Source organism: Odocoileus virginianus, chromosome 10 (assembly GCF_023699985.2).
Source record: "Odocoileus virginianus isolate 20LAN1187 ecotype Illinois chromosome 10, Ovbor_1.2, whole genome shotgun sequence".
NCBI classification, from domain to species: domain Eukaryota; kingdom Metazoa; phylum Chordata; class Mammalia; order Artiodactyla; family Cervidae; genus Odocoileus; species Odocoileus virginianus.
This window is the reverse complement of record NC_069683.1, coordinates 28,626,753-28,653,145: the sequence shown is the minus strand read 5'-3', so window position 1 is coordinate 28,653,145 and position 26,393 is coordinate 28,626,753. Positions and strand designations below refer to the sequence as shown.

General features: G+C 40.5%; 1 protein-coding gene and 1 non-coding gene across 2 annotated transcripts in view; one reads left to right on the top strand and one right to left on the bottom strand.

The window, feature by feature from the left end:
• The window catches only part of MRPL48 (mitochondrial ribosomal protein L48), a 65,709-nt gene extending 41,528 nt beyond the window's left edge, over positions 1 to 24,181 (top strand). The window contains exons 8-11 of the mRNA XM_070472799.1: positions 12,429 to 12,598; positions 21,457 to 21,559; positions 23,074 to 23,163; positions 23,883 to 24,181. Of these exons, the coding sequence (XP_070328900.1) occupies positions 12,429 to 12,598; positions 21,457 to 21,559; positions 23,074 to 23,163; positions 23,883 to 23,957 (438 nt within the window). The 3' untranslated portion in view covers positions 23,958 to 24,181. The remainder of the gene's footprint in view (positions 1 to 12,428; positions 12,599 to 21,456; positions 21,560 to 23,073; positions 23,164 to 23,882) is intronic.
• LOC139037283 (U6 spliceosomal RNA) lies at positions 2,868 to 2,974 on the bottom strand. Its single transcript, XR_011490105.1, has one exon. It is a non-coding gene; the product is annotated as a U6 spliceosomal RNA (small nuclear RNA).
• Positions 24,182 to 26,393: the final 2,212 nt, after the last annotated feature.

Here is a 26,393-nt window from a genome sequence, read left to right as displayed (position 1 = left end):
TTTTAACCCTGTTTTGATGACTGTTTCTATGCCTAAATGATGAGCATCCTTAGGGTAGAGGCCTTGTCTCATGTTTCTTCTGTATCCTCAGTGTCCAGCCCAGGGCCTGGCATCAAGTAGAGGACAACACACATTGATTGAGCTGAACCTAAATGTGGTTATTGGAGCTGCCCCGAGGTTTTGTAAATCAGAACTGGCAAACACGACCCACTGTCTGTAAACAGCTGTCTCCAACTAACCTTGCTTGCTTGAAGGGAGTGATGCTCCCTTTTGTTAGGGCTGTAGGCTTTTCTCGGGATACTATTCATGTTCCAGGGTGGCTAGCACAATAGTGCTGGGTAGTCGTGGAGGCTGCTCGATACTCCTTCCTTTGCGTTCGGGACAGCCCTATGAAGACTTTCATCTGCTAGCTCTCAGAGGCCCTGTCCCAAGTCCCTGTCTCTTGTTCCCCTGGTAAATTGGACTGGAAAAGCCAGAAGGCATCTTTGGCCTCCTTTCTTTCCCTAAAGTAACAGCCTATAAAATATCATAAACAGCCAGATTTCCACTTTTTCTTCTTTGACTCAGGCTGACTCCTCTACTCTCTTGAGCCCTACAGCCCTGGGACAAGAGTTAATTCTCATGTACAAAGTGGCTAGCGCTTGTCCCTTTTCTGCTGGTATAATCTCTTCATTCCTCCTTCCAGAGGTCCCACACTCAGTCTTATGACTCCTGAACCTTGGGAAGGAAAAGGCACATCTACTTCACTCAGCTTTTCTTTTCAATACTGGTTTTATCTCTCTCTTGCATGGCCTGGTTTATAACTCCAGGTTTGTTCCCATCCCTCCATCCTGTGCCCTGTCCTTGCTGCCTCTCTGAGGAGTCAGTGACAGAAGAGATGAAAGCGAAAGATCCCCCCAGGTGGCAACATGAGGATGAGAGCAAATCATGGGATTCCAGGTCTGTCAGCACAGACCCAGCCTCCTTCTCAGTGATTTCCCACTTTTTACCCTGTGCTTCAGGTGCATTTTCTCATACGTCCATGCTGTCTCATGCCTCTGTGTCCTTGTACATGCATATCTTCCTTTTTTTCCCCTCTCATCATGTGAGACCCACCTTGACTTACGGCAGTGAGGGACTATACTTCAAAGCATATCTCCAGACGTAGCACTGTGTCTCAGTGTGTAGATCTCATTATTCCTTCAAGGGCCCTGCATCATTATTCTGTTAAAATTTAAAAGGCTTCAGATTGTTTAGAGTGGTTTTTATTTGATAAAAATAAAAAGAATGTAGTCCACATTTGTATAGTGCTAGGTCTTATCTCCCAAGACCACTTACTTACTTGCCCTCAGCTGTTGTTCAGCCTCCAATCCTAGGGTAATAGCAGCCGAAGAATAAAAGCAATGCCAAGAGGAAGATGTGGGAGGATGAAATAGAAGCAGTATAAATGGCTGTCAGTTTTAGCTTTTATACGTTCTATTTTTCAGGCTCTGGGGCAAGAGAGTAAGATTTTTGAACTCAGACAATTTACTTCCTCTTTGTAGAATGGCCCCTAGGAAATCAAGATGTCTTTTCTCTTGGAAACTTCATGCTGTTTTGACTGTTGACATAGCGGAGGTGTTTGTCATTTCTGACACCTACTTATTTTGTTGTAGCACTCATAGATTGATCAGTGCTCACAGCCACAAGTCTGTGAGGAGACTATGGCATCATTCCCAGAAAAATCAGCAGATCAAAACCACTTTATGGTGACAGTCCTAGCTTCCTTGAAACAGGAAGATTGGTTTTGCTGGCCTAGTGACTGTAGGGCTAGACATGGATTTTAGGACTGGCTTACAGAGAGCTGTTTTAAACTGGCATCCATGTTTTCCCTCAAGTCTGCCTCTTGTAACTCACTGAAAAGAACAACCGGCATTGAGCATCTGCTATGTGCCAGGCACAGTGCTTTGCACAGATGATGCTGTGGTGAATGGGGCACAGTCTCTTCTTAACAAATACTATAAAGTGGGCTGGAAAGGATAGTGCTAAAAAATGTAACTAAAATACATGTGGGAAATGCTTTACTAGAGAAATGGACTAAATATCAGTGGAGCAAAGCTAAAGAAGCAGTTCTCCTTGAAAGGGTCAAGTGGAGGTCTTACAGAGTTCAGCTCAACAAACATTTATTTATTTTAAAATTAATTTATTTACTTTAATTGGAGGCTAATTACTCAACAAGCATTTATTAAATACCACATGTATTCTTACACTGAGTACATAAAGTGAACTCACACTCGTTTAGGAGTGTCCAGTTGCTTGGGATAGTGGGAAACACTGGGGCTGTAAAAACTATTTTAGAGTTTCCCAGAGCTTTTCCAGGTACAGAGTGATTTTTGTGAAGACCTGACTTTTAACTTGTGCCATTAGAGCGCCCTGGTCTCCAGCCCACTGGGCTCTCATCCTGCCTTGCCTATTCTGCAAATTACAACAGTGTCAGAGTTTTAGAGAGAGTCATATTTGATGTGAATAAAAGTAATAATCTCTTTCCATTTTCAAAGTGCTTTCACGTCCACTATCTCATTGCCTGTCAAACCATAGGCCCTTGGAACGCTGGTGATGCTAGAGTGGAACCCCTCTTTAAGTTTAGTAATGGCAGTCTGCCATATTTTAGAAGATATTAAGCTAATGGATAGAGTTTTCTAAATTTCAAGTTTTTCTCCCATCAGTTTTATTTGATGAAAATAAATGTTAACAGAGAAACTCATGGTTTCATATTTTTTGAGCAGACAACTCCATTTATATAATATAACTGTATTTTCTGCTAGTTAAGTCATTCTTTTTTTTTTTTTTTTTATTTCCTTTCTCTTTATTCAAGAAGTATGCTGTTAGGGTTGCTGGTTTTATTTATTAAAAATATGGAACGCTTCACGAATTTGCGTGTCATCCTTGCGCAGGGGCCATGCTAATCTTCTCTGTATCGTTCCAATTTTAGTATATGTGCTGCCAAAGCGAGCACTAGTTAGGTCATTCTTGTTTTATATGATGAAAGTACATTGATGAGTATTTCATGTGCTTAACAAAGGGAAACATGATTTTCTTTTTTAGGCCCTTTGTAACCAATAAATTTGAAAACCATGCTTTTTGGCTCACCAACTATTCTGTGAGGTAGACAGGGCAGAAAAGGAAACTGAGGAGAATAAGTGATTTCTCTCTGACAGTATATATATTCTGCCAGTAAATAACCAAACTAGAACCAGAACTTAATTAAGTTCAACTCAACATTTAATGTTGCTGGACTCTAGGAATAGAGAAATGAATGAGACACAATACCTTCTTGTTGAGATAATGATTTGGCTGTCATATAGAAATTCACTTAATCAAGGGGCTTAAATAAGATAGAATTTGTTTTTCTGTCATATAGAGTATAGGTAGATATTCCAGCTTTCTGTTTTGCAAATGTATCATACTGCTTTTATCTCCTAGTCTGAGATGGCTGCTCCCACTTCAGCCTGCATGTCCACATTCCAGCCTGCAGGCAGGGGAAGGGGAAAGCACAGGCATGAGCTAATATCCCACTGGCCAGAACTCAGTCATGGAACCATATCCAGCTGTAGGATTGGTTGGGAAATGTAATTTTTATTAAGAATGGTCATGTACCCAGGAAAAATTCAGCAGTTCCATGATTAAAGGGAAAAGAGAGAATACTGAGGAAACTGGCAGGCTCTGCACACCATCATTAAAGGGAAAGGCAGAGATTAGGAGAAATGTTTTGGAATTAGGCAGACCCAAGTTAATGATTCAGTTCTTTGCTTACTAGTGTATGTCCTTGGGTGAGTTACTTAACTTTTCCAAGCTGCGGTTTTCTTGCCTTTAAATAGCTATTTTATTTAAATGTTTTGTGAGAATTAAGTTAAAAAAGAAAGTTTTAAGTACTTAGCACAGTGTCTGAAACATGGAGCCCATGAGTAGTATTACTAGTGGTGATAATGATGATGTTGATGATAGCATTAGTCCTTCTTTTTACAATCCCATAGTACTCTATTTTCCTCCCTCAAATTATGCATCTTCTTATAATTACTTATTATATATATATATATATATATATATGCCTTTTCCAATAAATTGAGAGTTTCAGCAAGCAGAAACTATGGCTGTGTTATTTACTATTATATCCCCATTGCTAACCCTGGTCTGGCTTATCACTTGTGCTTAGTCGCTCAGTGGTGTCTGACTATTTGTGACCCCATGGGTTGGACTGTAGCCTGCCAGGCTCCTCTGTCTATGGGGATTCTGCAGGCAAGAATAACAGAATGGGTTGCCGTGCCCTCCTCTTTTGAGGGGATCTTTGAGGGTTGAAAAGGGGATCTTTTCAACCCAGGGATTGAACTCAGGTCTCCCACACTGCAGGAGGATTCTTTACCATCTGAGCCACCAGGGAAGCCCTGGCTTATCACTAGTGGTTGGAAAATATTTGTTGAATAAATGGATACATGTGCTAAGTGATACTGGTGTCTAAGGGAAAGAGGGTTGCTATGGGAACACGTAAGCATAGTACCTACTTTAGCATGAGGAATGAGGGAAGGCTTCCTGAGAGAGCATGAATGGAGTCTTAAAAAATGACTAGACTAGGAGGGACTTCCTTGGTGGTCCAGTGGTTAAGACTCTGCATTTCCATTGCAAGGAGCACAGGTTCCATCCCTGGTCGTGGGAAAAATGACTAGGAGTTCCTCACATTGAGGGTGTTGGGTGAAGAGTCAAACTGCAGGAAAGGGAAACATTCTGGGCAAAAGTGGGAAGTCATTGATCCTGGAGATGCAGTTGGGAAACTTTAAACAGTTTGTGTTAATCCTGGAATCTTGAGGAGGCACGTGGAAGATGATGGGGCATCAGACCTAAGAAGTAGACAAGTCTCGATCAACTTTTTTAAAAGATACCATTTATATTGAGTAACTGCTGTATACTCTTATATGTCCTACAAAAAACCTAGGAGTATTGACCTGCGTGTTGTCCTTTCAGGCTCAGCCACCTGAGGTCGTTGCTTTTGGGTTTTAATTGCCATGGTACAGCAAGGTAGCTTGTGCTGAACTTGCCATGGGAGGTGGCCTACTCGTTATGATTAAATTGAGAGGGATGGTTCTTTTGTGTGTATCTCTCTCTCTCTCTCTATCTCAACTGTAAGCTCCTTTAGAGTTGGGACTGTGTTTTCTCTTTGGTGTCTTTCCTTAGGGTGGTTGAATCAGTACTTTGCATACAACAGGGGTTTAATGAGTGCCTCATTCTGTAAAGCATACCAACAGGAGCATGCTTATGTCCAATTATAATAATAATAATGTCCTATCTTGCCCTATCTGTGTACATTACTCAGTCTTTCTTTAAAGATATCATTTATTGAGCAACTACTATATACCAGATCATGTCATCACTATGTGCCAGGCTTTTAAAAGCATTATTTCATTTTATAGAATTACAAATGATACCATTTAATCCTCAGATATACTGTGGTTATTAAGGACCCTGTTTGAGGAATCTAAGACTTAGATTAAATGACTTGCCCAAGTGACAATAATTTCCAGAGCCAGTATTTGAACTAAGGATGGTCAGAATCCATCTAATGTCCACACTATTTCCATTTTACAAAAATTCACTACTTTGAGCTTCACAGCAACCTTAGGAGTTGAGATTGACACCTAGAGAGGTCACTAAGTGTCATGTAGTGACTAAGCAGACAATATTTGAGCCAAGATTTTCTTTCTTTCTTTCTGACCGTGCTACACAGCATGTGGGATCTTAGTTCCCCAACCAGGGATCAAACCAATGCCCCCTGCAGTGGAAGCATGATGTCTTAACCACTGGATTCCCAGGGAGGCCCCCCAGATTTTCTTGGGCTTCCATCTTAGTCAAGTGCTCTTTATGCAGCACCAGGCTGCCAACCCCATCAGGGCCATGCCTTCTGTCTTGTGTATGTTTCTTGAGTGTGCTACACTCAAGTTGGCATGTTTATGTTAGTTATAAACATAACCACTTGATATCTATGTACCTTACAGCTTATTATGGACTGTTCAGAGTACCATCACCAAAATCATTTAAGACCCAGGTATAATTTTTAAAATTTCTATCACTAGAATTCCTGGAAGCTATATATGCTGCAGGCCTGTCTGCCTTTCTTTTGAGGATTAAGAAGATACAATTTCTTCCCAACTTTCCCACCCTGGAGAATGCTGCATATAGTGATAGGTGGATACTATTATTATAATTTTTGCAGAAGCTAGAGGAGAGAGCTTGGGTTTGGGGCCACAGACTCAGCTTCTAGCCATGGCTAGACATACAGTGGTTGCCTTTTCCATTTCCTTACTGTTGTAACCTTTAAACAAGTCATTTCCCCATTCTAGACCTTGACTTCCCCCTTATATAAAATTAGGGGAGAAAGGAAGGAGAAACTAATTTATCTGTAAGATACCTTCCAGCTATAACAGTCTGTGATTCTAATCTGACTCCTTTCTCTATCTGTTCTTTGCCAGCAAAGTTTCCCAGTAACCCTGGCCAAATACAACATCCTTTCAGAGGATCCTTCAGAGGACCTCAGTTTTCTGTCTGTAAAATAGGAGTAATATGGATATTTTTGTACAAAAATGGTTTAGTGATTTATCCCATGATCCATTTGGAGCATCACAGTGTACTCCTACAGGGATCTAAGTGTTAGGTAGTTAGAATAGGGAAAAGGAGTCCAGAATGGCGGTGGCTAAAAGACCTGGAAGGGAAAAGCCCGCGAAAATAGAACAAAGGAAGGTCCAAGGGCCGGAGTGAGAACCTCGGGTAAAACAAACAACACTCCTGGCTGGCCCAATTTACAGAGGACAGGCCCAGGGACAGAGAAACATATAAAAAGAGGAGCCAAAGCTCTCCTCTCTCTCTCTCCCGCGCTATGGGGCGCTCTTCTCTTCGCGTCTCTGGATCAACGTACCCTCACGCCTCGAGGATAGATTTTCCTGCTAATATCTAAATAAAATAGAGCTGTAACACTGATTTATTTAAAGGCTATAACACGGTCCGTTCGAAACCTGAGAGCTATAACACAGTCTGAGAGCTGTAACATGCTGAGGGGGCTTTAATGTCCGTCACTCCAATCTTTGTTGTGACAAGACAAAAACCGAGGAGCTTACACTCGCCTGACATCAGGATGTCTGTCCTGAGCCATCCCACAGTGAATCCAGGTCAGTCACCCCAGCATACAGTTTGATGGTAGACAGCAGTCCATCTTCCCTACCACCTTTTTCCTAGCCTCCATTTCCTGCGTAATTCTCCTTCACGGGCAGGCAGGGTAACTTTCCCAAAACACAGCTCTAGTCATATACATCTCTAGCACAGATATCTTTAATAGCTCCCCATGGCAGTCATGAAGGTTTGAACTCAGGCAGTGAGAATAGAAAGGAAAGGATAAGAAAGACTGTGAAGGTAAAATTATAGGAACTGGTATCTGAAATTTCATACACTCAAACTCTTGCCTGGCTATGTTGTGCCCTGGCTCAGAACTGAAATATAATATCACAGTGGCCTCCTGATGGTGTGGATCAGTCCAGACAGATCTAGGTTAACATGGAAAAGCAAGTGAGATGCCAAGAGGGATACTAGAATCAACCTTCTTTTTGTTCTCCTAAAGCGACACCTTTGAAGAGCCCTGGCATTTTTCCCTGGTTAAGAAAAGCCTCCTGCAGGCTTCAGAGAAGCTCCTCCCTTCTTTGCTGGAAAATTTCAGCCGCACCTTACTGTATTCTGACTTTAGCATTCTTCACAGCTCCTACTGCAGTGCTGTCATGATGAGAAGTCTGAATTGCTGCATTTGGCCTCAGGTATGGTGGGCTCTGCACCACCACACCTGCACCTTGATGTTTGGTTGATAGAAGTTGGCCTCTCACTCATAGCAAAATCTAGGGCCCTGGGGTGACTACCCTGTTAAGAATTTTAATAATGCAGAGGCTACAATGGAAAAATTTCTGCATTGGGAGTCAGGAGGTCTGGGTTAGTTCCTAGGATCTGTCCTGTGTGGCTCTGTGACTCTGGGGGACATATTTAATCTCTATGGGCTTCATATTCTTTCCCTGCAAAGATGAAGAACTGGAACAAAGTTATCTCTAAATCCCATCTTGTTCTAAAATTCTAAACTATGATTCATTGCATGTTTTGTCTCTGTTGGCCCCTGTGCTAGATATGAGGAGCATGAAAACAAAAAAAATAATAATAAAAGTTAGTGCCTATTGAATGTTTAAATATGTGCCACAGATTGAATTAAGTATATACAATGTTTTGTTCAGTTCTCAGAATATCCCTATGAGACTAGGTTTGTCATAAGTCTTATTGGCCTTGTGAAAGGACCATTTTTTGGTCCTCCCTGTCCCCCCAGGTAGGGCCCCTACTCTCGTAGATGGACCTGGAGAGCAGTGATGTGAGAGACCCATTCTAGGTGCTTAGCCAGAAACAACTCTGCTGTGGCAATAACTAGGCTGTTGGTTAATAATAGTGGTGACTTAAGACATGTAAATAGATTGCCCCTCCCCACTATTTCTTAAAAAAATTTTTTTTTCTATCAAATAGCAAGACTTACATTAAATCTCCAGTAATTAGAACAATGTGGTATTAGCTCAAGAATAGACAAATAGCCCACTGGAACAGAATAAAGAATATAGAAACAGACCCAAGTATCTATGAGCATTTAGCATATGACCATTCATTATATGACAACACTGATTGCAGTGGTGTCCAGTCAACTGGATTGGACAGTCATGTGACAAAAGCTGACTTGACTCCTACTGCACACTGTACACAAAAAACATTTCAAATTTTTGTAGATCTAAATGTAAATATAATTATCAAACTTCTGGGAGGTAACATACACAAATATACTCATGATCTTAAACTAAGCAAAGATTTCTTAAATAGGACACAAAAGTCATTACAACTATACAAGAAAAAAAAATGAGTAAATTGGACCACATTAAAAAACAAGAATTTTTGCTCAAAATGCACCATTAAAAAGTGAAAGAGGAAGATACAGGGAGGAAGAGGATATTTGCAACATGTACATTTAATAAAGGATCATATATAGAATATAGAAGGAACCTCTACAAATCAGTAAGAGAAAGGAAGACCACCCAATCTAAATAATGGGCAAAATACTTGAGTAGACAGGTTACAAAAGAGAATATCCAGATGGCCAGTGGACATAATGGAAGTGTGCTCAAGTTCAGTGGACTTAAAGGAAATGCAAGTTAAAGTCTCGGTGCATTACCACTTCATACCAACCAGAATGGGTAAAAGAAACCAACCAGAAAACCTGACTATACTAGGCTTTGTAAGTACTGGCAAGAATGTAAAGCACCTAGAACTCTTATGTACTCTGGTAGGAGTCTAAATTGGAAACGATTTTAAAAAACTGTTTGAGAGAACTATTAAAAATGAAGCTCTAAAAAAAAAAAGATGAACCTCTGCATTGCCTATACCTCAGTAGTTTCAGGTTCTGGTTATATCCCCAACACAAATGCATACATATGTTCACTGAAAGACACATGCAGAAACATTAGTGGCAATACTGTTCATAGTGGTCCACACTGGAAACAACTCTAATTTGAAACAACTCTGATTTCTACCTCCAATAAGAAGTATAAATAAGTTATAGCATATTCATATAAATAAACTACTAGGGCAATGGGAAGTGAAGAGTTACTGTTTCACCTAAAAATGATGAATCTTGCAAACATAATCAGTTAAAGAAGCTGTACACAAAAGAGAACCTAGTATATTATTCCATTTTCACAAATTTAAAAAATAGGCAACATAACCCTTTCATTTTGGAAGTCAGAATAGTGGTTTGCCAATTTGGGGAACAGGATACTTTTGGGGTGCTGGTAGTGATTTGTTTCTTATTCACGATAATGTTTATACAGGTGTTTTCAGTTTGTGAAAATTCATTAAGCTGTTTACTTATTTATGCAATTTTCATATGAATGTTGTTCAGTTGCTAAGTTGTGTCAGACTCTCTGTGACCCCATGGACTGCAGCATGCCAGGCTTCCCTGTCCTTATCTATCTCCCAGAGTTTGCTCAAATTCATGTCCATTGAATCGGTGATGCTATCTAAACATCTCATCATGTGCAGCAGTCTTCTCTTCCTGCCTTCAGTCTTTCCCACCATCAGAGTCTTTCCTAATCAGTCAGCTCTTTGCATCAGGTGGCCAAAGTATTGGAGCTTCAGCTTCAGCATCAGTTCTTACAATGAATATTCAGGTTTTTATTTCCTTTAGAATTTACTGGTTTGATTTCCTTGCAGTCCAAAGTACTTTCAAGCACCTTTTCCAGTACCACAATTTGAAAGTACCGATTCTTCAGTGCTCAGCCTCCTGCTACTGGAAAAACCATAGCTTTGATTGTATGGACATTTGTCAGCAAAGAGATGTCTCTGCTTTTTAATATTCTGTCTAGGTTTGTCTTGGCTTTCCTTCCAAAGAGAAAGCACCTTTTAATATCATAAGAATATTGTATTGTAAAAACATTTTTACTTAAAAATTTTAAAAAACAAGGTAGATTTTAAGATTCTAACTTTGAATTGATAAAAGATTCATATTATTAAAAATTAAAAAAATATAGAAGGGAAATAATTTAAAAGTCTGCTTTCCACCCCTGTTGCCCAGCCATCCAGTTCCCTTCCTCATAGGTAACCAATAGTATTAGTCTTTTTGGGTATCTTTCCAGAGTTATTTTTTAATATCCAAGCAAATACATATGTAAGTAGTTAAACATACACATATCTATTCTTCCCCACTTACCCTTTTTATATGTATGGCAATATTCTGAACACATTATTCTACAGTCTGCTTTTGCCGTTTATCTTAAAAATTTTTCTATATCAGTACATAAAGAAGTTCCTTATTTCTTCTTACAGCTGCATAATGTACTACTGAAAGAATGTGCCATGATTTATTTAATAGATTCCCCTCCTGATGGGCATTTAGGTTAAATTATTTCTGGTTGAGAAGCTTTCTTGATCCTGATCTATGTTGTGTTACATATCTATTTTTCCAGGCCTCATTTTAACTTTTTACAGCAGTTTGAACAGGTTGATCTGTAGTAAAGCAGTACTTTGTATGAAATAAGAGGATGGAAATAAAATAATTTTTCTGCCTCTAAACTTAAAAGAAAGGCTGTCTAAGTAACTGGACTGCAGAATTTCAAAGCTAGGAAGGCTGGCAGAGAACTAACTCTGTGCTTTCTTATGATTGATTTCTTTAATATTATGATGAAAGTTAAGGATTTTCCCCTTAGAAAAATAAACACATATGTAAAATTTTGCATATAAGTTTTGGAGCTGACAAACCCCTTAAAATTCCTCTATGGGTTCTAGATTAAGAATCTGTTGGGACTTTCCTGGTGGTCCAATTAAGAATCCCACTTGTAGTGCAGGGACATGGGTTCAGTCCCTGCTCTTGCAAGATTCCACATGCCACGAGGTAACTAAGCCCTTGTGCCACAACTATTGGGCCTGCACTCTAGAGCTCGTTCTCTACAACGAGAGAAGCCGTCTCACGCTGAGAAGCCCATGCACCACAACTAAAGAGTAGCTCACCGTAACTAAAGAAACCCTGCATGCAGCAGTGAAAACCCAGTGCAGCCAAGAATAAATTAAAAAAAAAAGAATCTGTTGGGAATTCCCTGGTGGTCCAGTGGTTAGGACTCTGTGTTCTCACTGCCAAGGGCCTAGGTTCATGTCCAACTCTTTGCAACCCTGGAGTTCTCCAGGCCAGAATACTGGAGTGGGTAGCCTATCACTTCTCCAACAGATCTTCCCAACCCAGGAATCGAACCAGGGTCTCCTGAATTGCAGGTGGATTCTTCACCAACTGAGCTATCAGGGAAGCTGAAATAAATAAATAAATAAAAATTTAAAAAAGAGAAAGAATTCTTAAAAAAAAAAAGAATAATAATCTGTTGGGAATTCCCTGGTGGTCCAGTGATTAGGACTCTACTCTCATTGCAGAAGGCCTAGGTTCAATCCCTGACCAGGGAACTAAAGTCCGATAAACTGCACAGGCAGCCAATAAAAGAGAAACTCCTCAAGAATCTGTTATCTCGTATAACCCCAGTGATATAAAAATGGGGAAACTGAGGGCCAGAGATGGAAAGTGAGTCTCAAAGCTAGTTAATGGCAGAAGACAGTCACATGAATTTATGTTAAATAACTGCCAGCAATATTTCCTCTCCTTTCATTGACTGATGCTACAGCCCAGAATGGCAAGGGAAGCTCCCAGTCCTACCCAGGAAAAGTTCAGTTTGTAGGTAGGGTAATCAGAGAGAAACATAGTAAACAAATTTAATTGAAAGATTGATTTATATATATACATATATATATATATCTCAAGATGGTATTGTTAGAATTTCTTGTATAATACTTTGACTTTCCTTTCTCTTTTGTTTTGTGTTCAGCCCAAAAAGAAGAAGGGAAAAGTGGAAGTGAGACCCATTAATCTGGGAACAGATTATGAATATGGGGCTTTAAACATTCACCTGATTGCGTATGACATGGCCCTGACAGAGAGTTACACCCAGTATGTTCACAACCTCTGCAATCACCTCTCCATTAAAGTCGAGGAAAGGTATGAAAGATGTCTTTGCATGGGATGTTCTTGGTGTGGGTAGCGTGCTCTACATTGTTGTTCTTAAATGAGATATAATTTTTGTTTTGAGAAATAATTTACATGTAGTAAAATTCACTCTTTTTTTTTAGGTATGTAGTTTGCCACAATCAAAATAAAGAACAGCTCCATTAAGTTTTAAAAAGTTCCTTGGTGCCTGAGGTATAGTTAATCTCCTCTGTCTTGCCTCTAGAGTCCCTGGCAACCACTGATTGATTTTCTGTCCCTTTTGTTTTAAGTTCTCCAGAATATCATATAAATGGAATCATACAGTATGTAGCTGTTTGTTTCTGGCCTCTTTCACTTAGCATAATGGGTTTAAGATTCATCTGGGGTTTTGCAGACATTCTTTTATTCTGAATATATATTCAGAATTCTGAATAGTATTCCATTAATTCTGAATAGATATTCAAAGTTCCATACTGAATATCTATTCAGTATTCCATTAACTCTGAATAGATATTCAGAATTTTGAATAGTATTCCATTAAATGGTAAACCTTAATTGGTTTATGCCTTCACTGGATTCTTTCTAGTTTATTTGTAATTATGAATAAAGCAAATAGATTCAATAAAAATAAATAAATAAAACAAATAGATTCAAGGGATTAGATCTGATAAGAGTGAAGAGCTATGGATGGAGGTTCATGACACTCTACAGGAGGCAGGGATCAAGACCATCCCCAAGAAAAAGAAATGCGAAAAAGCAAAATGGCTGTCTGAGGAGGCCTTACAAATAGCTGAGAAAAGAAGGAAATCGAAAAGTAAAGGAGAAAAGGAAAGATAAGCCCTTTTGAATGCAGAGTTCCAAAGAATAGCAAGGAGAGATAAGAAAGCCTTCCTCAGTGATCAGTGCGAAGAAATAGAGGAAGACAATAGAATGGGAAAGACTAGAGATCTCTTCAAGAAAATTAGAGATACCAAGGGAACATTTTATGCAAAGCTGGGCTCAATAAAGGACAGAAATGATAGGGACCTAACAGAAGCAGAAGATATTAAGAAGAGGTGGCAAGAATACACAGAAGAAGTGTACAAGGGGCACTTCCCTGGTGGCCCAGTGGCTGAGACTCCCAGCTCCCAATGCAGGGGGCCTGGGTTCGATCCCTGGTCGGGGAACCAGATCCCACATGCTGCAGCTAAAAGACCCAAAGTACCATGACAAAGGTCAAAGATCCCGCATGCCTCAGCTAAGACTTGCCACAGACAAATAAATATTAAAAAAAAAAAAAAAAACTGTACAAAAAAGATCTTCACGACCCAGATAATCACGATGGTGTGATCACTCACCTAGAGCCAGACATCTTGGAATGTGAAGTGAAGTGGGCCTTAGGAAACATCACTACAAACAAAGCTAGTGGAGGTGATGGAATTCCAGTTGAGCTATTTCAAATCCTGAAAGGTGATGCTGTGAAAGTGCTGCACTCAATATGCCAGCAAATTTGGAAAACTCATCAGTGACCACAGGACTGGAAAAGGTCAGTTTTCATTCCAATCCCAAAGAAAGGCAATGTTGAAGAATACTTAAAACTACCGCACAATTGCACTCATCTCACACGCTCGTAAAGTAATGCTCAAAATTCTCCAAGTCAGGCTTCAGCAGTACAAGAACCGTGAACTTCCAGATGTTCAAGCTGGGTTTAGAAAAGGCAGAGAAACCTGAGATCAAATTGCCAACATCTGCTGGATCATCGAAAAAGCAAGAGAGTTCCAGAAAAACATCTATTTCTGCTTTATTGAGTATGCCAAAGCATTTTACTGTGTGGATCACAATAAATTGTGGAAAATTCTGAAAGAGATGGAAATACCAGACCACCTGACCTGCCTCTTGAGAAACCTGTTTGTAGGTCAGAAAGCAACAGTTAGAACTGGACATGGAACAACAGACTGGTTCCAAATAGGAAAAAGAGGACATCAAGGCTGCATACTGTCACCCTGCTTATTTAACTTATATGCAGAGTACATCATGAGAAACGCTGGGCTGGAAGAAGCACAAGCTGGAATCAAGATTGCCTGGAGAAATATCAATAACCTCAGATATGCAGATGACACCACCCTTATGGCAGAAAGTGAAGAACCAAAGAGCCTCTTGATTCAAGTGAAAGAGGAGAGTGAAAAAGTTTGCAGCCATGAAATTAAAAGACGCTTACTCCTTGGAAGGAAAGTTATGACCAACCTAGACAGCATATTAAAAAGCAGAGACATTACTTTGTCAACAAAGGTCTGTCTAGTCAAGGCTATGGTTTTTCCAGTAGTCATGTATGGATGCAAGAGTTGGACTATAAAGAAAGCTGAGCACCGAAGAATTGATGCTTTTGAACTGTGGTGTTGGAGAAGACTCTTGAGAGACCCTTGGACAGCAAGGAGATCCAACCAGTCTATCCTAAAGGAGATCAGTCCTGGGTGTTCATTGGAGGGACTGATGATGAAGTTGAAACTCCAATACTTTGGCCACCTGACGCAAAGAACCGACTCATTAGAAAAGACTCTGATGCTGGGAAAGATTGAGGGCAGAAGGAGGAGGGGGCGACAGAGGATGAGATGGTTGGATGGCATCACCACCTCAATGCACATGAGTTTGGGTAAACTCCGGGAGTTGGTGATGGACAGGGAGGCCTGGCATGCTGTGGTTCATGACGTCGCAAAGAGTCAGACATGACTGAGCGACTGAACTGAACTGATTATGTGGATCTTTGTAAGCAAACTAATGTCTCTGCTTTTTAATACATAGTCTAGGTTTGTCATAGCTTTTCTTCCAAGGAACAAGTGTCTTTTAATTTCATGGTTGTAGTCACTGTCTCTAGTGATTTTGGAGCCCAAGAAAATAATGTTTGTCACTGTTTCCGTTGTTTCCCCATCTATTGCCATGAAGTGATGAGACCAGATGCCATGATCTTAGTTTTTTGAATGTTGAGTTTAAAGCCAGCTTTTTCACATCTCCTCTTTAAGCCAAATTTGAACTTTTAAACCTTTATTACTTACAGTATAACTGTGCTAAATGTGCTCATTAGAAGACTGGATTGTCAGCTGTGACTTAAGTGCTCATAGCTGATAGTACTTCAATTGTTTTAGGCCTAAAGATGTGCTTTATCTTTTTTCTGATGCCTGGGAGAGTTGGTTGCTCTTTCAGCACTTGACACATATCTCTATCATGTCACTTAGTGCTCTGGGCTGTAATGATCTATTGATGTGTCAGATTCCTTCCCCACTGACTACATGGGGACTATGTTCTTTATTTCTTTAGTACCTAGCATAAAGACTGTCCCATGGGGGACATTAAGCCATTCTTGAAAGAACGATTAAGCCATCCTTGAATATGATTGCACAATCCAGTTGTGTATACATTTCCTAAAGTTTAATGAACGAATTTTTAATTAATCAAAAACCACTGGCTGAGCCTCTTTTTGCTCTATGGTCCACATGCTCAGTGAGACAGAAGGCACTGGACTTCTTGCTCTGTAGTGTAGGCACTTTGTATCTTTTGTCTGGAGGATACAAAGGTAAATGCCCCTGATTTCAAGGAGAGTCTGTGTGTGTACATGTGTTTGCACACATGCTGCTAAGTCACGTCAGTCGTGTCCAACTCTGTGCGACCCCATAGACGGCAGCCCACCAGGCTCCCCGGTCCCTGGGATTGTCTAGGCAAGAATACTGGAGTGGGTTGCCATTTCCTTCTCCAATGCATGAAAGTGAAAAGTGAAATTGAAGTCGCTCAGTCATGTCTGACTCTTAGCGACCCCATGGACTGTAGCCTACTAGGCTCCTCCGTCCATGGGATTCTCCAGGCAAGAGTACTGAAGTGGGTTGCCATTGACTTCTCCGATGTGCACACATACAGACACATAAAAATAATTATAATGTGGAAGGTGGTAAGTGAAAGAAAGTTTAATGTCAGTTCAAGGAGACAGAGTAGAATAGTAATTTAGGGCTATGTTTCTCAAAGTACCACTCTGTGAAGCTATTACGAGCTTGTGCCAAAATGTACATTAACACTTTGCTTCCTTCATCAAGAAAGTCTTGCTACTGAAAGACTTTGTATTGGAAGCTATTGAAAACAAAGTGTTGATTGAATAAAAGTGTTTAGTGTCTGGTTCATGCTTCTTATCTTGTCTTGAATTGAGAACAAGTTTGCTTATCAGCAGTTTGTCTTTGGATCATACTGAGTAACAAATGGTTAAGAGTGAAAACTCTGGAATCAAACTGCCTGGATTGAAATCCTAGTTCTACCCATTATTATCAAGATGACCTTGAGAAATTCTGAACCTTGGTTTCTTTGTCTCCATAATGTGATGATAATTTTCCCATTTTTTGAGTTCTGAAAATTAAATAGGAAAATATATGATAGCACTTAACAGAGAGACCAGCACACTGTAAACACTCTGTAAATAATATTATTGTTATTAATAATTAATGAGATTTTTTTCAACTGGCACGGTTTACAGGTAGCATCTCAGAAGCTGTGGTGGCAAAGGGGCATTAGATGCCGTTTACAGAATGTTACCATACCTTCAGTGAATCAGCTCCTTGAAGTAGCGTTTTAAATTTTCAGATGAATTTTTTAAAAATTTTGTTTTTAAAAACTGGCTGTGAAAAGCTCTGACTACATTTGAGTAAAGGTAGGAAGCAGTAGCATTTGTTGAGCACCTACTATCAGCCAGCCACTCTGCCAAATAATTTTCTGTATATTATTTTACTTAATTCATATAAGCACCTTGCCATAGTGGGTCCAAGCATTGACTTTGGAGCCAGACTGCTTCAGTTTTTCCCCTGTTCTACATTCTCACTGTGTGACAGACCTTGGGCAGTTTTCTTAACCTATTTGTGTCTTGGTTTCCTCATCTATAAAATGAGGTTAATAAAAGTACCTATCTAATAAAGCTGTAGTGAAAATTAGCGAGTTAATATATTTAAAATACTTACAATTAAGTTTAGAAACTGTTGGCTGCTATTAGTAGCAGTAGTAGTATAATAGAAGCTTGCCTATAGTCATACATCTAATCAGTGGCAAGGTCTTGATTTGAACCCATTTTTTTTCCTTCAAATTCTAAATTCCCTCTAACTGGTTCTCACACTGCTACTTGTATGATCTTTCTAGAATGGAAATATGATTATGTCACTCCCATGCTTAAGTTCTTCCATGGCCTCCCATTCCTTTAAGATCAAAATAAAAGTTCCTCACATGTCTTGCTAGGTGCTCCATTGTGTGGGCTTGTCTCTCTTGCCTTAACTCACACTTTTCTCTCCTCCTTCTATCTCCAGTTACACTGACTTTGTTTTTTTGTCCTTTCCCACCTCAGGACCTTTGCATATGCTCTCTAACGCCTGGAATACTTTTTCCCCTTCAGCTAATCAACCGCTATGTTTTCTTAGGCTTTATTTTGAATGTCACTTCTTCAGAGAACCTCATTAAGTTAGGTCTTTACGTTATGTATTTAGGAGAAGCAAAGAGTATAAAACTTCCTTTTATAATGCTAACTCCTTACCATCATAATTACTTGACTATTACTAGACTCTAAGATCTGTGAGGCAGGGACTATTTCTGTCTTTATCAGCAGTCATGCTAAGACCTTGCATAGTACCTGACACATGGTGGGCACTGGATGAATACTTGTTGCATTGGATTTAGTTCCAATAGGCATAAACATAAATTCCTAGTATAACAGAATGAATCATATGCTGCTTTTTGCCTCTTTCCTTGTTCTTTGCTCCAAATAGTGCGGAGCATAAAGAAATGTTCACTTTTAGCAATTCACTTCTTTGCATTGATTGAGGTTTTCAGACCATTATATCAGGTATTCTTGCTGCCCAGTTTTTTAGAGATAAAATGATCTTCTTTTCTTCTGATTTTCATTTTATCTTGATCCATTTTTCCTTTAGGAGTTGGGAATAGGGCTCTGACCTTGAGATGGAATTGAGCAAGTGAGCTGTGTGCTAGCTTTTGTTCTATAAATGGTCTGCATCGCTGCAGCTGCAGCTCACCCAGAGGAGGAGAGGAAGAAAGAAGCCTTTCCTGTGGGTCCTTTTAATTTTCCTGTCTCCCTTGCCGAGCAGCTGTCTGAAGAGATGGAAATCTTACTTATCTGGGAGCAGCTTCCAAGCCTGAAGCTGACCAGTGCCTGTTCTCTGTGGAGAGTGAAAGCATCATTCTCTGTAAGGCTGCTCTTTCCTTTTTTTTTTAAATCCACTTACATTTTTTAAATGGAGGTATAACATATAGAGTCCACCGATTCTAAGTTCCCTAGCATCCTCGCAGGCCCTCTTTTGTCCTGTCCCAGCAGTACTCTTCAAAAGCAGCACTATTTTGTCATGTTAGGTTGACTCTTGAAATTCAACTACTTCATTTCTTCTCTTCTGTTTTCACTATCTAATTATCCAAATAATGTTTATTGCAGAAAACTGGGGAAGTACAGAAATATGTAGATACTAAAGAAAAATAACCTTTACTCTTATGACTCAAAGGTCTATTCTACTTTAAAATGACTACAGTTCCCAGTATTATTTTTTTTTTTAAATCAAACTATGTCTGATTTTTCTATTGGTTCTCTTTGAGGGCCTCATGCCTCCTTGCCTTTGTAGACTGCCCTTTTTCAGAATGCCCTCCAGGCAAACATCTGTGTTCATTCTTTACATCTTGATAAAGCACTGCCTCACCTATGAAGCCTTCCTCAGGCTCTCCCGCTTTTCTCCCTTTTGTCTCTGTAATATTTGGTATATACCTATATTGCCTTTGTCTTCCTATCTTGCCTGGAGAATCCCAGGGACGGCGGAGCCTGGTGGGCTGCCATCTATGGGGTTGGAGAGTCAGTCACGACTGAAGCGACTTAGCAGCAGCAGCAGTGCAAATGTTTGTGTACTTACCCGTCTCCAAAACATTCTTAGCAAGCTCCTTGAAAGCATAAACTGCATTGCGCCCATCAGACTGCCTCGGACAGAACAGGATCTCAGTAAATGTTTGTTGAATAAGTGAATGAATAAATAAACAAATCAGTAAAATCTTGCTGAAGTAAGTGTTGAAGAATAAAGTGCATGCTCAGTGGTAGGAATGAACAAGTCCCACGTTATTCAGTCTTATCTGTGGAATGTCAAAAAAGAAAAAGAACATTTTAGAGGCTGTTTACTTTTCTGAAAGTTTTTACATAATTACTTTATTTGATTTTCCATAATAAGTTTATGAATGTGCCCCCCTCCCCATTTTTGGCCGTGCCATGCAGTGTGCAGGATCTTAGTTCTCTGACCGGGGTTCGAACCCATGTCCCCTGCAGTGGAAGTGTGGAGTCCTAACTACTAGACCACCAGAGAAGTCCCTGATTTTTTTATAAAGAAATTATTGCCAAGTGTAAATTTGAAGTGATCAGAGATTGTGCTATAAAATGGAAGGGGTTGTTACTTCGGGTAGCTTACCTGGAAGTTTGCAATACCTAGCATTTACTCACAGTTGTAAGGGCAAGGGAATTGGCATTTGTAGGCAGAGTATGCCAGGCAAATTACTTACATAATCTTATTTAATTATTGCTAAAACCCTATGAACTAGGTATTATTATCTTCATTTAATAGCTGAAGAAACAAAGACCCAGAGAGCTGAATTAGTTTGTCCAAGGTCAAATAGGTAATAAGTGGCAGAGCCAACATTTAATCCAGTACTGACTCTCATGTTTCCAAATCACTTTCCGTTACACCAGACTTCTTTTTGTAGCAGTCCATCTGTAGAGGGTCATGCTCCTTTCTCTTAATTCATGAAGTTTTGTGTAGTATGAAAATTCAGCAATCCTACTGTTGTTATTAGTATTCCATTTATCTTCAGTTTTAGGAACTTTTTGATAAGATGAACACAATACTAATATCATATTTCTGTGTAATCATCAGTTCTATCTCAGCACCATATCTGATTCTCATAATTGTCTTTTGATATAAGCCTGGATTGTAATTCCCATTATTCATGAAGAAACAGAGTCCAAGAAGGAGAAGGGACTTGCCTAAGTAAATTTGCTAATAAGTGGCAGGGCTAAGACCTGACCCCAAGTCCAGCACTCTTTTCATTGTGGTATACAGATCTACTGAAGCTGATTATAGTGAGCATAGATTACAACACTGTTTCTCAACCTGGAGACATTTACCAATGTCTGGTGATAGTTCTAATTGTTATCACTTTGGGGGTACTACTAGCATTTGCTGGATATAGAGGTTAGGGATGCATAAGCCAGCCCCCACAACAAGTTCTAAAGGATCAATAGTGCAGACATTAAGAAATCCTGCTGTAGAACTGGAGCAGGGGACTCCATTGGTGGTCCAGTGGTTAAGACTGTGCTTCCACTGCAGGGTGCATGGGTTTAGTCTCTGGTCGGAGAACCAAGACCTCACATGCTTCACAGGATGGCCAAAATTTTAAAAAAATAAATAAGTAAAATAAAAATACAACTGGAGCAGGATTGGGTTTCATGCCTCATTTCTTCAGAAGAGATGAAATACCCAAGGTTAGCCTCCAGAGTGTACCTAGTGATGAACTTAATTCTTTTAGAACTGGCTATTATTTAGTAGCAGCAAATACTTTAGTAGAGTAAATGCCAGGCTTTATTCAGAGTGTTATATTAAGCATGACTACGGATGCATAAAAGTATTAGACATGGTCTATCCCCTCATGGAGTGTAAAGACTTCTGGAGAAGGTGTAAGAGGATCTGGTTACTTTGACCCTGGCTGCAGATAGACAGCCCAAGGTTGCAGGAGCTACTGCATGCAGTAGTGACTGCACTCAGGGACTACCCTGACTGAAGTGGTGTGGCTGGCTTAAAGGAACCCTCCCAATAGCTGACTTTTCCTTCCCACAGTTATGCGATGCCCACCAAAACCATGGAGGTGTTGCAACTTCAGGACCAAGGCAACAAAATGTTACTGGACTCAGTTCTTACCACCCATGAGCGAGTGGTTCAGGTAGGTACTCTGGAAGAAACATGAAATGTCTCTATCTCTCCTGGTTCTTTCTTGGCTGAGTTTCAAACCTGATATCCAGTTGTCTACTGGGTTTCTCCACCAAGATGTTCAACAGGTGCCCTACACTCAGTGTATACAAGACTAATTGTAGGAGGACTGTTGTTTTTCCCCCTATAATCCTCCTCACCTTTGAGCTTAATGCTTGACCCTTCTTTGTCCTTGGGTATCCATTCATTCTCCAGATTCTATGGTTTCTACCCCTAAAAACCTTTCAGATCCATCCACTTTGCTTTACACTTATGTCAATGTGATCATGTCATTTTCCCACATAGACCCCCTCAGTGGCTTTCCTTTAACTCTGTATTCATTAGCAGTCACTCCTTTTTCCCCATTCCCCTAGCTCCTGGCAACCACTAATCTACTTTCCATTTCTGTGGTTTTACCTCTTCTAGACATTTCTTCAAATGAAATTATATAATATATAGCCTTCTATAACTAGCTTCTTTCACGTAGCATACTGTTTTCTAGGTTCATCCATGTTGTAGTAGTAGCACATATCAATACTTCATTCCTTTTTACTGCCAAATAATATTCTAACACATGGACTTCACCCTTTTTGATAAACTCAAGAAATGTATCAGGAAGATAACCAGCAGGATGTTAAGGTAGCAACACCTTAAATCTATGTTAAATTTTTAAATGATTAAAGTACTTACAATCTTGGTTCTTTAAATATTATCAGGAATAAATTATTTGAGTTTCATTTTATGACAGATCTAACTTGCCCCCAAGGCCCATAGGATAAAGTTTGAACTCTTTTGATTAGCACCTAAGTGGCTTCATGATTGTTCTCCAGCTTTTCCTCTTCACACCTTCATTCATTCCAGCCACACATGGAACTAGTTTTAATTCCCTAGTACTGTAGTACTGTGCTATTCCTCCACATTTTACTGAATATTATTTTCTCTGCCTTAAAAAAAAACAAACCAACTCCACACTACAGTTGAATTCTCCCAATTTACCCTTGTTTTTCAAGACTCCAACCAGATGTTACCTCTTTTGGAAGCTTTTTTTTTTTTTTAACCTCCCTGATTAAGTTAGGTAGATGTTTCTCTTCTGGGTTCTGCCTGCCCCCTGCATGCCCTTCTTCCACACATCTGATTTATCTTTGGATCCTCAGCACAGGGTCTGATGACAATCAGGTGGTGGTCTATGTGGGTAAACTTGAGTTGACTCAGAAAGTCATCCTGGACTTAACCTCTTGATCCAGTTATGACATTCGTTGCCTACAAGAGCAGATATTGGCCATGACCATCTCAGTAATCAGACAACTTGGCAGATCAGCAAGAGAAATTGAAATCCTGTGAAGTCTGAGCTCCAAAACCAGCTCTGGGTGTTAATCCTTCACCCAAAGCCCCTCAGGCTCTACTGGAGCTGACATTTGAGCCCTTGCCCCTTCTGCCCAACCACCTAACTTTCAGTGACTCTCTTCGATCATCTTCTTTCCTTTGCAGATCAGCGGTTTGAGTGCTACGTTTGCAGAGATTTTCTTGGAAATAATCCAAAGCAATCTTCCTGAAGGAGTCAAATTGTCAGTGAGGGAGGTAGGTGCTAATTTGAGAAGAGGCCCACTGGTGGGCTCAAAATATCGATAAGGAAATCTGGACTGGCTGACTTTAGAAACAGCAAAGGCTTGTGGATAATTTAACCCAGATAATAATCAGGAAAGGTATGCAGGCTGCTTTACCATGATCATTAGTCTGACTGTTCCAATGCATCAGGGATGATACTTCATAGACCATGAAAGCTGAACTCTGTCAGAGCATCCTGATGTTAGGGGTAGCCCATTTTACCTCCAAATTCCCTCCCTTGAGGCAGCTGTATAGCAGAAAGAATATGATTTAAGATCACATACACTATAAGTAATCAGAACACAAATAGGGAAATGTACTAAAGCAAGGAGGAAGTCCAATTCAAGTTTAAGTCCTTGATACCTAGTATAAGTCTGGTACATAGTCCGTGTGTGCATGCTAAGTCACTTCAGTCATGTCCGACTCTTTGCAACACTATGACTGTAGCCTGCCAGGCTCCTCTGTCCATGGGGATTCTCCAGGCAAGAATACTGGAGGTGGATTGCTGTGCCCTCCTCCAGGGGATCTTCCTGACCCAGGGATGGAACCCTGGTACATAGTAGCTACTCAGTAAAAGTTAGTTGAATCCAAATAATTTTCTACAGAGCTGGCTGATGTATCCTTTTCTGATGCTGGGCATATTTGAGTGACTCTGTAGTAATTCCGTCTTATTTTCTTTTTCTTCTCCACAGCACACTGAAGAAGACTTTAAGGGAAGGTTCAAAGCTCGACCAGAACTGGAAGAACTGTTAGCCAAGTTGAACTAGCTCATTGCAGACCCTTTCATGCCTTTCAGCACTGGTGATATTGAGTGGCAAGGGGAAGAGCTTCCTGGGTGGCCAGAGTTGAGCAGGAGACCCTGACCCTCAACATCATAAGTACCCATCTCCACTGCCAGGAGTGTCTCCTCTCCTTGCTTACCAATTGTCACCACTTTTCTTTGAGCCAACCCTGGGTATCCTCCATCTAATAAAAAGCTGCTGCTGATGGATGTGTGTGTGTTTGAGAAGTCAGTCCATCCTGTGGAGTATCTTTAACTAAGGGATTGGATTTCTCTTTGCCTGGTGCTTTAGCACACAAGTGTGTTCCCCTTCAGAATTTCTCCAATGAAGAGTGAACTCATCCTTTAAATCAACCTGGCATGGAGTCCCTTTAATGAGGCAGACAATCACAAGTAAACTCTCCACGTATAAAAGGCACAGGGAGGGAGATTTTGTATGTGAAAAAAAACCCTCCAGATAGAATCAAGGTGTTTATAAGTGAAAAAAAAATTACCTTGTGGGGTAGTGAGTGACTTGTCATAAGTATGCAGGTAGATGTTACATAACCGCAAATTAGGGTTGCCTGGAATAAGTTTAAGCAAAGAATTAAAGGTTGATCTTGGTCAGGTGTCAGGAAACTGCAGCCTGTGAGCCAAATCCCATCAACTGCCTATTTGCTTTTTAAAAATAATTTATTGAGGTGACATTCATGTGTCACAAAACTAACCACTTGAAAGTGAATAACTGCACGGTATTCAATACATTTGCAGTGTTGTGCAACCTCTATCCAGTCCCAAAACCCTATTTCAAACCCCCATAGACAAAAGGTTATGGGAACAGAGCCCTACTCATTCATTTATATATTGTCTGTGGCTGCTTTTATGTTGCCATGGCGGAGCTGAGTTGCTGTGACAAAGACGGTTAAGCTAAAACATTTTTACATGGCCTTTTATAAAAATAGTTTGTCAAACATGGATCCAAGTCATTGGTTTTCAGACTTCAGCATGCATCAGGATCACCTGCAAGACTCTGAAGAACACGAATTACTGGACTCCATTCCCAGATTTTCTGACTTAGATCTTGAGCAAGGGTGCTGCTGCTGCTGGTCAGAGTTGCCTCTTTGTTGCCGCGAGTCTTAAGGGCTTCCCTGGTGGCTCAGACAGCAAAGTGTCTGCCTGCAATGTGAGGGACCCAGGTTCCATCCCTGAGTTGGGAAGATCCCCTGGAGAAGGAAATGGCAACCCACTCCAGTACTCTTGCCTGGAAAACTCCATGGACAGAGGAGCCTTGTAGGCTACAGTCCATGGGGTCACAGAGTCGGACATGACTGAGTGACTTCACTTTACTTCATATGTGTGTGCATGCAGATGATAACCGTGTGTGAAAATGTGTGAGTGCATCTCACATTTATTGACCTCTAATTATGCTCTATACTTTATACAGATTATCCTTGGGGTTGATGGTATTATTTCCAATTTTACAGGTGAAGAAACTGAGGTTTGAAGAGCTGAATCGACATCCTAGGGTCACACAGCTAAAAAGTGGCACACCTCTCCCCTCTGTTACCCCCTACTTCTCTTGGATAACCTATACAGAGGTCTGGGAGAGTTTTAGAGCATTCTTAGCACTGCATGTACTTTCCTGATACTTTTCAGAAATTTTCAGCTTTGAAGTTATTTTGGTTTCTTTGACTTGGTTTCTAAAAGCAACAGGGGAAACTCAGATTTCTTCTCAACGTGTAACACTGGGGAGGGCTGTCAAGATAGCAGGTACCCTCAATTAAAATGCTTTTCTGAATTCAAATTGAAGGTTCAGCAGGCCAGGACTTAGAAGGGAACCCCACTGGGAGTATGGGCAGAATTTGCCAGGTGAAGACTGATATTTTGGTTGGAGAATTAATCATTGCTGAGTTTCCTTTAGGGGAGATGAGAGAGCAGCAGCTAGTGGATGAGTGTAAAGTTGGAGGATGTGTAGTGACTGAAGATAAGGTGAATAAACATATGTATACACAGACAGGCTTCCCAGGTGGCACCAGTGGTAAAGAACCCGCCTGCCGATGCGGGAGACATAAGAGACAAGGGTTTGATCCCTGGGCTGGGAAGATCCCCTGGAGGGCATGGCAACCCACTCCAGTATTCTTGCCTGGAGAATCCCCATGGACAGAAGAGCCTGGGCGGACTACAGTCCATAGGGTTGCAGAGTTGGACACAACTGAAGCGACTTAGCACACACATACACACAGACACACAGTGCCTCCATATCACACGGGCAATGGGCAATGTCACATGGGCCCCATTTCAGTTCAGTTGCTCAGTCGTGTCTGGCTCTTTGTGACCCCATGAATCACAGCATGCCAGGCCTCCCTGTCCATCACCAACTCCCAGAGTTTACTCAAACGCAAGTCCATTGAGTCGGTGATGCCATCCAGCCATCTCATCCTCT